The 18,320-nt window shown below is 33.4% G+C and overlaps 1 protein-coding gene across 3 annotated transcripts in view; it reads right to left on the reverse strand.

Moving 5' to 3' along the window:
- LOC106476521 (regulator of G-protein signaling 7-like) overlaps positions 1–18,320 on the reverse strand; it is a 96,024-nt gene that overhangs the window by 30,779 nt on the left and 46,925 nt on the right. For all 3 annotated transcript variants that reach the window (XR_002609769.1, XM_022381359.1, XM_013937178.2), the window contains 5 exons: positions 14,315–14,411; positions 9,054–9,104; positions 7,711–7,817; positions 4,608–4,656; positions 1,237–1,301 (listed from right to left, as the gene is read on the reverse strand). Coding sequence is in view for 2 of the 3 variants with exons in the window: in XM_022381359.1 (XP_022237067.1) it covers positions 1,237–1,301; positions 4,608–4,656; positions 7,711–7,817; positions 9,054–9,104; positions 14,315–14,411 (369 nt within the window). In the remaining variant the exon portion in view is untranslated. The remainder of the gene's footprint in view (positions 1–1,236; positions 1,302–4,607; positions 4,657–7,710; positions 7,818–9,053; positions 9,105–14,314; positions 14,412–18,320) is intronic.

The raw sequence follows: 18,320 nt of genomic DNA on the forward strand, positions 1-18,320 counted from the left end.
AACTTTGTGCTTAATCACAAACAAACAAATATATATATATATACAGATATATATAATGCTGATTAAATGAGTACCTACCAATTACATCACTCTAACACTATTTTGCTATTTGATTAAATTATATCCGAGCTTTTAGTTTCAGCAAAATAGAGTATATCTATAAAATATAAGAAACTAAACATTAGTCCTGAATAGAAGGTGATCAGGGTTTATATCTTTAGAACTAACATTGTTTCTTTTCATACTCTTTTAGGTTAAACTTCCGTAAAAAACAAATAAAAAACAACTTGGTAGTTTTGACGTATAAAAAAATTAAGACTACAAATATTGACAACTAAAATACATTATACGAAGAAATATAAACTTAATTGTTTGAACAAGATTTAAAAACTGTTCCTTAAATAATTGGGCCAAACAAGTAATTACACAGAGCTGAAGAGTAATAAATGACTAGACACATTTAACTAAAGAAGAAAAGTATTACATTATTATAATACAAAAATAATATATTTCTATTAATATACATAACTATAGCAAAATATCTTACCTTTTATTTTAAACCTTTCATCTTCTAGAATTTACTAAATACAGAATAAAATAGAAGCCTAGAACAAAAACTGCCCTTTAATTAATAATAATTGTTTTTCTTCTGAATACCTTAACTTCATACACTACAGAACTTTAACATGAAACACCTGCATTTATGAAAGATACAACATCTTGTCTACTTAAAAACGTCATTGAAGACAACCTTAGTTTGTTTAACTATCTTTCACACATTAACTTACACGAACAAAACTCGGTTAACAGAATGTTTAAATACATCACAGACACCACGAACTTCACTTGTGAGAAAGGAACAGGACAAGATGTTTTTAAAGCGAATCTCTCTGTTAATTGTCATGCTTGTTGTCAATTATTATGAAAATATATCACAATCAAATATTTGGTTAAATTACTCGTCAATGTCTAAAAAGTAAAAAGATCCAGATTAAACTAAATAAGAACAAGGAACGGTAAAAATTTTCTGATAGCCCAATTTTTTGTATCTTTACATTTTCGCGTTTTATGCATTATAAAAAAGCTAAAATAAAAGACATTATACTGCAATAGTTAATACATTGCGTAGGACATTCTAAAGAATAACTGCATTTGCAAATAACCTAAAAAGGACAAGTAAATGCGAATAACTTATTTTTTATGTTTAAAACTCTCCTTTACTTGATAAGTTCGTACCTGTTCGTAATCTTCCAAACCGTGTTTCTGTTTATTTTTTAAGGTTCGTTTCATCAGAAAAATGGCTAAGAAGGAAAAGAAAGAGGAAAATATTAATAAATAAGTGTATACTACAAACAAATGAAACTATTTAATGTTAGAAAATTTTTCTTAGGACTGTACATAAATAATACTAGTTGATTTTATTGTTATGCATGCAGTTAAATTTGCAAAAAAAAAAGTTTCTAAAAAAAGTAGAGCTTTTTTCTCTGTCTATGAAACACATACGATGGATATCAGTGATCAATGTTGCTATATTTCTAGTGCTTAGAGCCCAAAGTTACTTCAAAATGTCCCCCATACTAGCCCAATTTTTCCTAACTGAGACCAAGTATCAGTCAGTGAATAATTTTATTCTGATTCCTGTACATAGGCATACATGGTACTTATTACGAAATCAGAATTTTCTTTAGACTCGAATACTTCTTCGTTCATTTCAGATAAAAAATAACTCAAAGTTTCATTGTTCAAACTGTATTATTACATTACAAAATGGGCCCGTCACGGTCAGGTGGTTAGGGCGCTTGACTCGCAATCTGAAGGTTGTGGATAGCCCTCGTGTAGCTTTCACGAAATTCAAAACCATACCATTACAAAATAATCTTTAATTTCTTCCTTCACCTTTTCCCCCAACCAACTTATTCATTTGCAGATAATACAGCACCTGCAACACTTGGGAGGATTTTTTTTTTCTCGAAGGCTATACAGTTGGTTCTAAGACTTCATGGTATCCTCCTCCTTGAGAAGTAAGGATCATTTCCAGTTTATTTTGTCTTACCATTTTCAACACCACATGTTTCCAAGTAGGACATGTATCAATTCAAAAATTTTATACCCAGTCAAGTAGAATTTATGGTCACTTCCACGTGCTAGCTGGAGACCTTGAGTTTTTGTCCTCTTCAGATGTATGGTTCTGTATTTAATTACTTCTCTCTTTTTAATTGCTACACTAATGATATTTGTTACAATCGTAGCACTATTTGCGTTTATAGCCCTTTTAAACGTTTTCTCAATGCTTAGATCTAGATGCATTTTTGAAGGTTTAAAGACGAAGCCATAAGCATTATTGTGTTATTTTATTGGTACACATTTTTAATAGAAAGGAAATTTTTGTATAGTTGAAGCCCAACAACTATCAATTGTCTAAGAGTAAGAGTTTGAGAACTCTCAAACCACTTCAACGAGTCATGATCAACCAACATTTTGAATAACATAGTAACATGTTAGCATAAGCTACTACAATTTCTCATCCTAAACAGAAATGCTTAAGAGCCTTCCTACCTACAGTACGCCAGCACATATTAAATAATCTATAAAAGTGAATGGGGCCTCCCCTGGAAAATGAGAAAATTATTTCTGTATTCATTCAGCATATATACATATATATATCAATGTTTCATTCAATTCACAATTTCACACTACTTTGTCCCCCCTAGAAAACTCTGCCCCTCCCTGGAAAACTTTCTGCGGATGCCCATGTTTAGAGGGGTATTTTTAAGTGACTGTTCTCAAGATATACTAGCCAGTATATTGCAGCTAATTCAAAGAGAAAAGATACTGTGAAATCTCCTACAAGTTATCACATGTCAGGCTTATTTCCTAAAATCCACACAAAAATCCTGAAACACCCTGTTTCTCCCTCATTTAGAACACTGGAGTTAAATAAGCTATGTGTTAGGGTTGAATAATTCTTTTTTGAAATATCTTGACAACAGGGGGTTGGTTAAAAACGTACATTGTGTTAGAAAGGTGTTACGCCAAATTAATTCATACCACACGTTAATTTGTGTTCATGTATAAGCACTCAACCAAAACCTAGTAAAGTTTCTGTTCCCCCTTTCCTTTCAGAATTGGGTGTTCTGTATCAATGTACATGCTCTGATTAGTCTCTCATATCTGTATATGATGTCATATTGGAAATCACACTATTAGTTCCTGCTGTGAAGTGTCCCATATCTACAACTTAAAAGTAAAAGTAAGCCAAACTAGTTATTAAATTGGAATAAGCTAAAAAGTTGAGTTTTTAGGATTTAGAGCCAATTCCAGATTATCAATTACAAGGCTATATTCTCAACTACACTCACGACACAAACATTTTACAACACCACACGATACTAACAAGTAATTCAACTTCCATTTCAACATAGCGAGTCTGAATTCCTTCTTTATCTAAGCACTTTACTTTACTTGTTACAGATTCGAAATGGTTAGCCCAAATCCACCTACACTCTATTCCTTGTTCTAAGTTATTTTTTTCTTTGGCAAATTCCTATAGTAAAGAGAAATGATATACTTCGATGCTAATCTTTACGTCTAGTTCTTAATTCTCTGACCATTAGAAAGTTGGACTTTCAATTATCCATCAGTGACATAGATAAAGAGTGTCTGAAAGGTCTCTGTGATTCGGATATGTTTTCTATCATATGAATAATTCAATAAACTTTCGTACTCGAAACATTAGGCTCATTAGACGTCAGACAAGATAGAAAAAGTATCACAAAGAAAACAACACATCACGAACTAGTTAAAAACATACTCGACATATACAACTCCTTCAAATAACTACCGACATATATAAGTACCCAAATAAATTAGTAAATAATTTACTTTACAATATTTGTAAATTGAAACATTTGTTTACTGAAGGGATCTGAATTACTACAATGGTTTTACAATGTTGGTGATATTTCTCAAGAGTGAGCATATTTGTCTTTCGAACAATAAGAGAAATCCAGCTGAGAGAGTGTTAATTATAAACTTGATTAAATTATATATATTTTTTTTTACACAATGAATTTGTTCCCCAGTGGCTCAGCGATAATCTTGAAGGCTTATAATGCTAGAATTCGGGGTTCAATTCCGACGGCGAACACAACGCAGACAGCCCATTGTAACACTTTGTGCTAAAAATGTAAACAAAGTAGGTTTCTTTTGGACAATCTATTTGCTAGAAACTATAAGTTAACTGAGTGGGTATATGAATGTTTACCGAATTCCTTTTGAAAGAGTCGAAAACATCTGTTACACGATAACATGTGTGCTGTAAAGGTAGAGTGCTAACTGCACTCCACAACTTGAAAATGGTACGTTTAATTATTTGAACATAAAAACTGTGAACTCACAATGTTGTAAGATATAATCATTTCATTTATATATATAAAATTCTATTGGTTAGTTTTGCAATAAATGGAATCTTTAATATGTCTCCAAAACACTAGTATTATATGTTTTTCGAATTACAAGAAACAGCCAAGTTTTATAAGTACCTTTCAAACATATCATATTCATCTGCTTTTTTGTAAGTGTTTCCAAGAAAAAAAAGCAACACTTACCGTAATCAGTATTATCTGGTTGGTGATTGGAAGGCCAGAAGTATGGCGTCTGCAAGACAAATACATTATGTAAGCATGACTTGGGAGCACAAAGCTGAATTTAATCAAGCATAAATATATGGACGAAAAACTAACAATAACTTAAAACTCAGAACTTAGTGTAGTAAGTATAGAAAAACCTAATAGAAATACTTTCCTGGATTTTTGTGAAAAACCTGGAGAATTCCAGAGAATAGTCATTGGTATTAATGAAACGGAAATAGAGTAGAAGGGTTAGATCCATTGTATTAAAACTGAAAACATCAGAGGCTTATCACTGATAGAACTACTGTTTTACTTATGTTGGATCCTCGATGATCTCAGCAGACATTTACCAAAAACTTTTTAGATCATACCATATACACAAACATGATGTAACATGGTTTACGGTATCTAGCATAGTATTCGGTTATTGGGGTGGGTGGGAGGAGGCACAAAAAGTTCACTAGTTGTCAAAGCTATTTGGGCGAAGGTATAAAACATAATATTACAGTAATTAGTATGTATTTATTGGGTCTTAACTACCTTCCAGAACCTTCTCACCTTCTGCATGTAAAGTACTTTGCTGCAAAAATAATTTTAACATTAACCTTTGACTCCATTAAGCCACGAATGTGAAGGTAAACCATTGTTATAAAATAGATTCACAATTAACATTACTGGTGTTTGAGGTCAGATGCACGATGTGCCACCGTGTTACTATTACCAGTTAGGCAGCTTATACCAGTATTTGAAGACAGATATACTGTGTATTACTGTACCACCATTACGAATTCTGCACTTTATAACAGTGTTTTGGGATGTACCATCAACTACTGCATAATCTTTACCGTGTGTATGTTGTTTGTAGCGGCTTTTGAAGCCATGTGTACCATTTGTCAGTTACAAAGTTAGTAACGGTATTTGAGGTTACATGGCCATGGTTCTGATCTGGATGTATTTAGCTACAGTAGATATTAATACAAAAAAATGCCTATTAGAATCGAGATATTTCCTATAGGTTTAGATCCTGGCAGTGTTTGTTAGCTGTAACAAATAAATGGCACAAAATTCCTCGTCACATTGTGTATCTCCTTGTTATTTAAATGTTCTAGTCCGTTGAATGTTACGAAAGTTTTGTTTCTTTTAGGAATTCCGATTGTTCGTGTTTGTTCTAGTCACGTTATTATTACATTTGATAATATGGCTCTGGTTGACTTTCTTGTTTTGTCCTGAAACGTAGTAAAATTCTTGAGATATTTTTTGCTGTTTCTAGTGAAAATACTACAGTGTCAGAGTCATCTGTCGTTTTAATACCGAACCAACGCTAAATAGTAATATAATAAAACCTATACTGAGAGAAAACATCACAAATACTTTCCTTCTTAAAAAAAAGTGCGAAGATTGTCTTTTAACTACGTATTTTGCCCCCAGTGGCATAGCGGTATGTCTGCGGACTTACAACGCTAGAAACCGGGTTTCGATACCCGTGGTGGACAGAGCACAGATGGCCCATTGTGTAGCTTTGTGCTTAACTTCAAAACAACAACAACAACTACGTATTTAGAACGTAATAAAGACAGTGAACGTTTAGCAACATGCATCTATACTACTTCGTAACTACATAGAAGACATGCCTGCTGATAGCTTAAAATTCAACGTAATTACCAGAATTTTTCTGTAGTCCAGAATCACTAATAACTAAGTATATTTCAACGCAACGTAACTTAAAGAAAATGAAAAGTTTTTCAGGGCAGCAATACAAAAAGAAGGAAGAATCACACCGTGGACTTTCATTCAGTAATTCTCATGATAATGTAATAATAGAAAAATTGTATTTAAGACTTTGCAATTCGAACGTTTACAAAAGATGCACGGTGTTTGCAACAAAAACTGAATCATGGGTGTACAACTACCTCATTATACTGCTAATAAGGGAACAAAATGTAAAAATTAAGTAAAGTATATCTAGTAAAATCTTGGGGTTAAAATTTATACTTTGTATTAAAAAACTCATTACTTTAATAGAAAATAATGTTTATATTTGTAGGAAATAAAACAATTTCCTTTTGTGAAATAACATTGGACTTGTTATGCAGTTTGTAGTGGTGAACGTTTTGTGAATATTCGATTGATCGTAGTAAAAACATTTAGGTAATACGTTGTTAACCACTAATACGCTAAACATCATGTAATATCGTTATGGATTTAAGAAGAGAGATTTTTGTTATGATCAATTTAAACCCACGGATTAAATGTAATGATATATTGTTTATATGCAAATTATGAAGCTATCGTGGTTTAGACGCAAACGTTAAGAAAGAAATACGCATCCTCGTTATAAACACTGTATCTGAAATTGTCAACAGAACAACTGAAGGTTTACATAAGTTAAATTTGACGCTAGAAGATGACACTATAAAAACAGAAAATAATGCAGTTAATATCCACATCATCTGAGCTCACTCACTAGCAACATAATTTCTATGGTAACTGATAAAAAAAGGAAATAAATTGATTCTATTAGAAACTAAGGAAATGTATGCTGGACAATAAATCCCTTCAGAGGAAATAATAGGACAGTACACAAAAATAATGGTGTATCAGCAAGAAAAATAGTAAACACACACAGTTGAAAAATTCAAGACGTATATTTTATCTCTATCATTATCAGAATAATGTTTTATTTAGTAAATATATATCGTCTTATAGTGATTGCGAGTGGTCCAACCGTGTAAACAAGTTACTTTATTGAATCCTTTTTATATATATTAAAATAACTTTGGAACTTTTGTTTACTAGATGTTATACATTCTCAAATTAAAATTTTATAAATTATCCTAAAATTTTACTTAAATCTTGGGTTACTAATGCTAATATAATGTTAAAAACAAAACTGTATTAATAAAAATACCAAAAAGTTCCAATTTGTACTTACTCTTTTCTTTTATGGAAATGAAGAAGTTTTATCTTTAAAAGACATGTTAAAATTACATCTGTAAAATAACCAAAACGGAAAACGCTATAATAATAAAGAGTAATCCTATTGATATAGGTTAAATATACTCTGAATTTTCAACCTCACCTGAAACCTGTAGAGGGTGCTGTCGTCTTTCAACGCAAATTTTGTATCGTTAACGGGAAAGAAATATCCATGTTGGCAGAGAATGTTAGCTATGTGGATGGCTTCGGCTAGCAAATTATGAGAACACGTATTAATTCACAAATCAAGAGTAAAATAAGCCTGTTTATATATATATATATAAGCATTCCAAGTGTAAAAGTAAAAAAGTAATTTTACATAAGTATTTGTTCATTATTTGTAAACACGTTATAATTACTTTTAAGAAAGGGGACTTATTTGGTTGTCGCAGAAAATAAAAGGAATCATTGAAATAACCTCACAAAGACAGCTGACACTGTGGGGAACCAGAAATGTAACGTACTAATAATCAACTTCTTATATGTAATTTGAAGGTTTTTACTTGCATTTTAAACTTTTAAAAGTAATGGAATCTATAATTTAAAACTAGAACTTTATAGCAATGACAAATAACTTGAAACACACGTCGTTTAATGACACAAAGTAACTATATAAACAGTTTGTTCCTTTAATGACATGAGTAACGACATAGCTTAATGTATGTCCTTTAAATAACACTAAGTAATAATATAAAATGTAATATGATATATTATATTATTAAATATAATGTATAATAATATAACATATAGGCTTAAAATTTCTTATAATAATTTAGCTGCAAATGCTTCGTTTCTCATATTCTTCGTAATTTATCTATTTCAGACTTCAAATCAGAAGCTTGTCGAAATAGCATTTCAAATCTATCTTGTCTTTCACAATTTCACAAGTCACTGCCCAACAGGCCTTTCGTCAGTACGAGAACTCATCAAACGGGCTGTACGATGAGCGACAAAACATTTGGTGAAGCGTTATTTATATATAGAGTACAATACATTAACATTTTTGGTGAAGTATTTGAAACCAATAGCCCGAAAATGTGTGATAAAAATCACATTAACTGGAAATAGTCTATTTTGAATTCAAAATCCCAAACAAAATAAATAAATATTTCTCTACAAAGAGGTAACTATGTTCAATAAATCTAATTTTTCCCCTCTTAACAGTTAAATGCCATTCGTCTCATAAGCTATCGAATAGTGACAATCTTGAAAATTTAGGCTAAAATTTAGAAGTCACGACAAACCTAAGCTGGATGTTTTTAAAAGACTATAAGAAAGTAAAACTATTAATATCAATAAATATAACTAAAATGTTACGTTACTTGTATGTATGCTCGATAGAATACTTCAATATTTCTACAAATTCATTTAACACTATAATACCCTATATACTTATCGGACGAGTTCAAGACACACGAATCTCTGAGTCTAAAGCTTAAGTCTCACCTATGTCTTCGATGTCTAGTCTGTCCATCAACCATTCCACAAGATCGTATCCTGTAAAAAAAGGGAGTACATCAGGAGAGTGTCTAAATTAACAAAGACACAATTGGATTAAACTCTAAACGTTTGAAAATAAAATTAGATATGTATGTTTTTATAAATATACTGTATTACTTCTGTAAGCGAAAAAGGATTAACGTCTTTTGATTTGGGCATCAGTTGAGGGTTATCCTAATAGGGTAGACTTAAGTGATGAGCAGATTCTATGTCGGAAAGCGGACTTGGAGTTGTCTTCGACCGACAACTTAATTCATTTGGGGGGGGGGGGAGTAAATGTTATTTTTGTTGACATATAGAAAGATTATCTACAAGGTTTTGTTTGTTTTTAGACACACATCTATACAACGGGCTATCTGTGCTCTGTCCAACGTGGATATGGGAACCCGATTTTTAGCGTTATAAGCCAGAAGACTTACCGTTAATCATTGTGAAGGGGCGACTTACAAGGTAAAGCAGATTCAGTATGTCTTTTTGAATAATTATTTCTTCGTTGGACACCAAATAAGAACGTTATTTTATTTTAAAGGGCTTATAACCAATGTTATTGATATCATGAATGTGTAAAATTGAAGAAGACAAGGATAAAAATAAGTACTTGTTCTATTCAAGATAAAGGAACAACAACAACAACAATTTAAAGTTATGTTTTATAAAAACAACTATTTGTCAATAAAACCAGTTTAGGAGTAAGTTTTAATAGTTAACGAGTCCTATCAGCCATATATTTAATGTCTACATGCCCGTTATTAGTGACTTTCGGTTGCTTTTCGTTCTTCATTAAAAGGTTATTCTAATATTTCAGTTTCTTCTAAAAGTATCTAAATTCCATGTATAAAGTTCAAGATTACTTCAAACGACCCCCAGGTTCTTCAGATATAATCGGCGTCTTTCTTTACCTTGAACTTATTTATTTTAAACAAGTTACGTCATGTGGTTATACTGTAACCATATTTAAATCACTACCTTGCAAATGTCAAATCAGAATGGAAAATTGCGAGGAAATGGTAAATATTCCTGCAAAGTGATTAAACAGAATGGACAAATTCAGTAGAACACATTGTAGTGCTGAGGATCCAACATAAAATCATATTTCATTGAAGGATATACGCTCCTGGACTACTTTGCTGAATGCTGCAAATATAAGAAAATATGAATAGATTTTAGCAATAGCTTCTCACGCTTCACAATTTGGCTTTGAATTTGTAGTAATAAGTATCGGAAATACAGATGTTTTCCTGTTGTGTCTTGTATTATTTCTGTATCTGTTTACCTGAACAGAACCGTACACGTTAAGTTAATATCAGAACTCTTGAAAATGCTCATGGAAGTGAAGCCTGTAAAGCTTTACTAAAAATGTAAGCACTTACAGGATATGACACTGTAAGTGCTTTCGCTGGTCGAGAAAAATCGCAAACACTGAAACTTCTTAAAGCTTCTGCCGAATATTAAAGAGTATTTCAACAATTAAGACATAAATAAAAAGATTCATGTTTGTTTGCAAAACTACAGAGTTACATTTGCAACATGTATAGTTTTAACACGTGTAGCATAACTGATGTATATGCGTTGAAAGATATTTTGTTGAAAATAAAGGGGAGAGATGGATTCATACACTTGATTCTTTGTGTTTATAGTCTTTGTAAACATCAGGCTGCCATCTGGAATAAATGTTTAGAACAACTTCTAGATCATCCGTCTCGTGATAGCCACGTAATTCAAATAAAAGAGGGCACTTTTGTCCGCTCCATATTAATTTATATTAGTTCAAACAAATCATAAAATAAAATAAAAATCCAAACTTATTTCAGATGGCTTTATTCTAGTTAAATCATTAAACATCTTCTTGATGTTGAAACACATGAATAATAGAATATCACACTAAGAAACAACGTAAACATTAATTAATCATGATGGGGAAGTAAAAGATTCACTACACAAAATGATTTTACGCAGGAAACATCTAATCAATCGCGTGCTCTTCCGAAGCAAACAATTCAATTCTTCTTATTCCCTAGATCAAGGCGTATTTTACTGTAAACGTGCGATAAATAATAAATTATAAACTTTGGAAAGAAAAGTGCTCAAGAATAACTGGGAATAGAATACTTAATGCAATGTAAACGATAGTTTAAGAATTGTTTTACGTGTAATGGTATACTTAATGCAATGTAAACGATAGTTTAAAAATTGTTTTACGTGTAATTGTATAGGTTGGTATACTATTATCATCTGGATTGGTACTAACAGTTTGGTATACCATTATCATCTGAAATGTTGCTAACATGTTCCATATTGTTGATCTTCATGCTGGAAAAGCTTGATATATTATGGAGTCTTTCACATAAAAACACTATAAACACTATTGAACTATGATTTACATTGCATTAAATTGTTAGTGGTGATCCAGATGATAATAGTATACCAACCTGTTAGTGACGATCCAGATGATAGTGGTATACTAACTTGTTAGTGACGATCCAGGTGATAATGGTATACTAACTTGTTAATGGCGATCCAGATGATAATGGTATACTAACCTGTTAGTGGCGATCCAGATGATACTGGCATGCTAACCTGTTAGTGGAGGTCCAGATGATAATGGCATGCTAACCCGTTAGTGGCGATCTAGATGGTAATGGTATACTAAGTTGTTATTGGCGATCCAGATGATAATGGTATACTAACTTGTTAGTGACGATCCAGATGATAATGGTATACTAACTTGTTAGTGACGATCCAGATGATAATGGTATACTAACTTGTTAGTGGCGATCCAGATGATACTGGCATGCTAACCTGTTAGTGGAGGTCCAGATGATAATGGCATGCTAACCCGTTAGTGGCGATCTAGATGGTAATGGTATACTAAGTTGTTATTGGCGATCCAGATGATAATGGCATGATAACCTGTTAGTGGTGATCCAGATGATAATGGTATGATAACCTGTTAATGGCGATCCAGATGGTAATGGTATGATAACCCGTTAGTGGCGATCCAGATGATACTGGCATAATAACCCGTTAGTGGCGATCCAGATGATAGTGGTATACTAACTTGTTAGTGTTGATCCAGATGATAATGGCATGATAACCTGTTAGTGGTGATCCAGATGATAATGGTATGATTACCTGTTAGTGGTGATCCAGATGATAATGGCATGATAACCCGTTAGTGGCGATCCAGATGATAATGGTATACTAACTTGTTAGTGGCGATCCAGATGACAATGGTACACTAACCTGTTAGTGGCGATCCATATTATAATGGCATATTAACCCGTTAGTGGCGATCCATGTGATAATGGTATACTAACTTGTTTGTGGTGATCCAGATGATAATGGTATGATGACCTGTCAACAAGTTAGTATACCATTATCATCTGGATCGCCAATAACAACTTAGTATACAATTATCTTCTGGATCGCCACTAACGGGTTAGCATGCCATTATCATCTGGACCTCCACTAACGGGTTAGTATGTCTTTATCATCTGGATCACCACTAACAGGTTATCATACCATTATCATCTGGATCACCACTAACAAGTTAGTATACCATTACCATCTGGATCGCCAATGACAAGTTAGTATACCAGTATCATTTGGATCGGCACTGATAAGTTAGTATACCAGTATCATCTGGATCGCCACTGACAAGTTAGTATACCAGTATCATCTGGATCGCCACTAATGGCGATCCAGATGATAATGGTATACTAAGTTGTTATTGGCGATCCAGATGATAATGGTATAATAACTTGTTTGTGGTGATCCAGATGATAATGGCATATTAACCCGTTAGTGGTGATCCAGATGATAATGGTATAATAACTTGTTTGTGGTGATCCAGATGATAATGGCATATTAACCCGTTAGTGGAGGTCCAGATGATAGTGGTATACTAACCTGTTAGTGGCGATACAGATGATAGTGGTATACTAACCTATTAGTGGCGATCCAGATGATAATGATACGCTAACATGTTAGTGGCGATCCAGATGATAATGGTATACTAACATGTTAGTGGCGATCCAGATGATAATGGTATACTAACATATTAGTGGCGATCCAGATGATAATGATACGCTAACATGTTAGTGGCGATCCAGATGATAATGGTATACTAACCTGTTAGTGGTGATCTAGATGATAATGGTATCTTCGGTACAAGTCAAAGTAACGGGAATAACGACAACTCTCAAGGCCATAATTTATCGATGAGGGAAAGATGCGAAGTTTGAACAAGCAAACTATTATTACGAAATATTTCTTCTGAGCTCAAAGGTAATGATAAAGAAAAAAAATATCACACCTTATAATATATCATATGCATCATTAACTTCTGATCAAAGCAAGATACCGACATAGATCAGAACAAACAACACATCTAGTAATGAGCATAGCCAATTAAATATACTGTTCAACTTATCTTAATTATCATGATTAGGATGAATTCTTTCATCAGGTGGGTACCCTCGCTGTTAACGATATTTCGTGTATATTATTTGGAGATATTTAAAAAGATAGCGAGAAAAACAATTCCTCCGTCTAGCTATCAATTATCCACAAATACGTGAGCATCACCGTGTAATTCAAACAATAAATATATCCACAGCCACTTATTTCTAATGACAGTGACATTTACTATACTGTTGTAGTGTGAAGAGGATGATAAGTTCTCCTATCTTGACAAGTGACATTATGCGTTACTAGCCAACGTCACGAAACGAGACACCCACCAATGATGTTTATCAGACTGAACTTTCTTTTCTTTACAAATACCTTTAAATGTCAATTTTGTTAGCCTGATGAAGGTCTTTTACTTGAACAACCAAGAAAATCTTCGCAAGTAATTCGGTTCTGTAATAAAACAAACTCACGTCTGTTTTCACAAATTATATAACTGTCCATGTTTGATTACAATTAGTAAAAAAACTAACTAAGTAAAACCAATAACTCGTTATGTCCAAGCTATATGAAAGATGTCTGTGTTTAATAAACTGAGAAAGAATTTTAGGTTGGTTTAGTAAGCGAGTGGTCACACTTCAATGTAATGATCACGGTATAATTTGCTGAGGTTTTAAGCAGAATGACGTCATAAAGAATTCAATGTAATGAGGTTTAAGATCACGGCATAATTTGCTGAGGTTTTAAGCAGAATGACGTCACAAAGAATTAAATAATATACAGATCGATAAACATACCCATAAAGGCACATGGAATGGATGTGAGGAACAACTTCTGACTCCTCACCGGAACTCCCGTTTCCGGATTTTGCATCTCTCTGATCAGCCTCTCCATCTAGTGTCAAAATCAAAATAAATAAATATAGATATTACAAATTGCGCATATTTTCATTCACTCGGTTACACATACAAATAAAGCAAGATATGCAACCACCAAAAGATAAATTATTCAACTGTGAATAGTCTAATTAATTTGCTGTATCTTGAGAATAAAAGGTGACTTAATTTCAATGTTTGCACAGCACAAGGGAAGACGCCTCGTGCTGGAACACTAGTCATGAGTTCACTAATCACTTTCATGACGCAATTGTTTTATGCGTGTTTTAAGTTGAAATTTTAAGTAAATTACCACAATGCACTTTTAGTTTTTTCACTGATTATATTTCTTTCATTAGACATTTTATACCAAACTGAACATTTTGACAATTAAAATAGTTGTGGCGAGGTGCAAAGCTGTTTATTTCGTTTTTATTGTTTAAAGTTAAGCACAAAGCTACACAATGGGCTGGCTATCTGTGCTCTGCCCACCACGGATATCGAAACCCGGATTCTAGCGTTGTAAGTCAGCAGACATACCGCTGTGCCACTGTTTAAACCTGTTTACACGTAAGTAGTGAATAAACTTACACTATGGAAAGTAGCAGCAAGTATTACGATCAACAAACTGTATTGGCAATGTGACCAATTTACTACCACAGGTTATAACATGTAATGTTGTTTACAATATTTCATTCTCTTCTTCACTGTGTACAACAATCATTTCGTTGTCCAAAATAATTATTGTTATCGAACAAGAGCACTTGAAAGGCGCTCACGCAATTGTTGAAAATTATTCCACAAAGAAAAACGGATGAAGAAGGCTACGTACAATGACGTCAAGTAATGAAGTAATATATTAAAATAAGAACGTGGGTATATCACAAGTATAACTTATAGTGAAAATAAACTTGAGGCCCAATCGAGCTGTCGATTCACTACTTCTCACTGAGTTATACCGGTTTCGGGGAATTCCATCTTCTCTCCGTAATCATTGACATGGGAAATCGAAAGAACAGGAATTGGCTTCTTATAGTTTGTTTTTAACTGAATTTGTTGGAAGGCAGTTAATCAACACCGCCGACAACCAACTATTGCCACACCCAATAATATAGATGTACTTCCGCAGGGTCCCTGCGGAAAAGTGTTCTTTTTCAAGAGTAAATAAAACCAAAATTAAGAGTAACAAATATTTTTATTTCATTTTTTTTGAAGTTCATATGTTATGCCGTGTTGTACTCTACAGAGTGTATAATTATTCTCGTGATTCATGGCATGCGCAAATTTTACTGACGTCACGACATTACAAATACGGGGAAGTTATATGACTTCACTCTTTTAACACATTCACTCCCCTAAAAGTGCGACTTCCTTTGGTGGCAACTGTGTGCGAACCTCGGTCACTCAGATGTACAATCTACCAAGTTACTCAATGGTTTGTGTTCAGTCGCTTCTTATAGCGGTAGTGTACATATTACTTATATGATGTTTTTAGTTGTCTTTTACTAATCACAGGGAACCTATATTTATATTGGATTTGAAAAATATGTATTAGTGATACTACTAACTTATTCTGCAGAATTATTCAACAGCTAGGTTCTTTTAAATATCAAACAAACAAAACTGTTTGCTGAGTAATCCTAATACTCGCCTAAAATAAATACTCTCCTCTTTTCGCCTAAAATAAAAACATTATGGGCAATATTCCCTAAAATCATTTATTAAATCATGTTTAAGGTTTACATTGTTTGGTTGTTGTAGAACAAAGCCACACTTGTTTGTGTGTGTGTGTGTGTCCACTGCGAGGAGTTGAACCACATATTTTAGCGTTGTAAGTCCGTAAACTTATCGCTGTTTCATAGGGAGACTCGAGTCTTCATGTTCTAATATTTATGATTTGTATTCCAGTGATCTTTATTTAAAAACATAGATCCCCGATTGTCGATTAAATTTTCCCGTGTAATTACCTCCACCGAAGGTGACGGAGGTTATGCTTTCACCCCTGTGGGTGTGAGTGTGTTTGTCAGCAGAATTTCTCGAAAATGGCTGAACGAATGTGGACGAAAGTTGGTATTTATTTGGACTATGACCCAACTTAGAAGTGGTGAGTTTTTGGGTGGTCAAGGTAACAGGAAGGTCACAAAAATCCGTATATATTAACATGGGCACCGATTTTTAACATTATTTTTGCTCTAGAACTCATTCAAAAATGACCAGATTTTGATGAAACTTGGTGGACATATGTAGAATATTATTCTTCATTGTCCTGCCAAAAATGGTCAGGAATCGGTTCTGCAATGCACTCGTCAATACTGAAACATTACAAGTTTTAAAATACAGTATGAATTATTTTCAGAATGTGTTTGCGTTTCAGCACCGACACTTTTTATTGATTTTAATACTATTAACTTGGTTAAATGAGTCGATTTTCGAGGTTTTAAAAAATGTTACATGTATAGATATGTATAATTTTAGAGTATCTATATCTTACTTAACTGTGGTATTGGACTGTGTGAAATAGCATTACTTAAACAACCGCTGGCACGTAATGTTTTTGTTTTTCGTTTTGCTTGTTTGTTTTCTCACAAATACATATAAAAGTCTTTGCAAACCAACAGTTGTTTTTATAGTTGACTGATTGCATTTAACTCCGGTTAAAGCAGCTGTTACTGGTTAACATTCGCCTCATTACATCGTCACACATTCAACATTCTATCGTCCTCGTGAAGTAGTGTTTGTTTGTTTATTCTTTTTTATTTTTACATATTCTGAATTATTTTAATATGCTTATGAGTTAATTATAGAAATGTTAACTCTTTTAACTTCAGACGCTACAATGATAACTTCAAAAGGTGACTGTAATGAAATTAAAAGAGTAATTTTGTTTGTTTGTTTGTTTTGAATTTCGCGCAAAGCTACACGAGGGCTATCTGCGCTAGCCGTCCCTAATTTTGGAGTGTAAGACTAGAGGGAAGGCAGCTAGTCATCACCACCCACCGCCAACTCTTGGGCTACACTTTTACCAACGAATAGTGGGATTGACCGTCACATTATAACGCCTCCACGGCTGAAAGGGCGAGCATGTTTGGTGTGACGGGGATTCGAACCCGAAAAAAGGATTAAGTAGTAAGTAATGAACTATTGAGAAGAAAGAAAATTCCGTAATGTCAAGTCCGGAAGTACTTCAAATGTAACAAAAATCAATCTTCTAGAGATTCTAGTCCTAGAGGTTAAAATATTTAGGCCTATATGAGTTACTCAATTACTTGATAATTAGAACTGAAAGATATAACGACAAGTTGGTGTTAAAAACAATACGGTTTACGGAAAATAAATGCTTAGTTCAACTAAATATTGTTACGTCTCTGGTCGTTAGTTCATTCCCCGTATAATTTCTTTCCGATGAAACTTTAGCGACACAAGTCCTTTCTTAAATAAAACTAGTTTATTCTTTCTCAATACAACTTTGAAATTCACTTAATTTCCACGGTCACGCTATTAGTTAAACAAACGCTATAATTCACAACGAACGACTCACGCGCTCGACCCAACTGTCCGTCTCTATCTCTGTCTGCAATTCAATTACCTTCCATTGTTGCCGTCAGTTCTTGGCGGTCTTATATTCAAGAATACCTCTCAAGAATTCAGGAAGGGACATGAACGTTCTAGAAGCGCATGACGTGTTACTACCGTCATGTGACCTCCTCTGTCATAACACTGCCCCTTCCTTAGTATTGTTGGTCACGAACAATAGCCACCTACAGTAAACCAATAAACAATTAACAATAACTTAATTAAATGTACAGAATTTATAAACACAAAATTAAAATTCAACAAAGACTCTTAATTTTACGGGACGTATCTTCTTCCGTACTGGTCTCCATCTCGTTGGCTTCTGCTTCATGTGGGGCTCATCTGCTTCATCAGG

The sequence above is a fragment of the Limulus polyphemus genome, unplaced genomic scaffold, assembly GCF_000517525.1.
Source record: "Limulus polyphemus unplaced genomic scaffold, Limulus_polyphemus-2.1.2 Scaffold157, whole genome shotgun sequence".
Classification (NCBI taxonomy): Eukaryota; Metazoa; Arthropoda; class Merostomata; order Xiphosura; family Limulidae; genus Limulus; species Limulus polyphemus.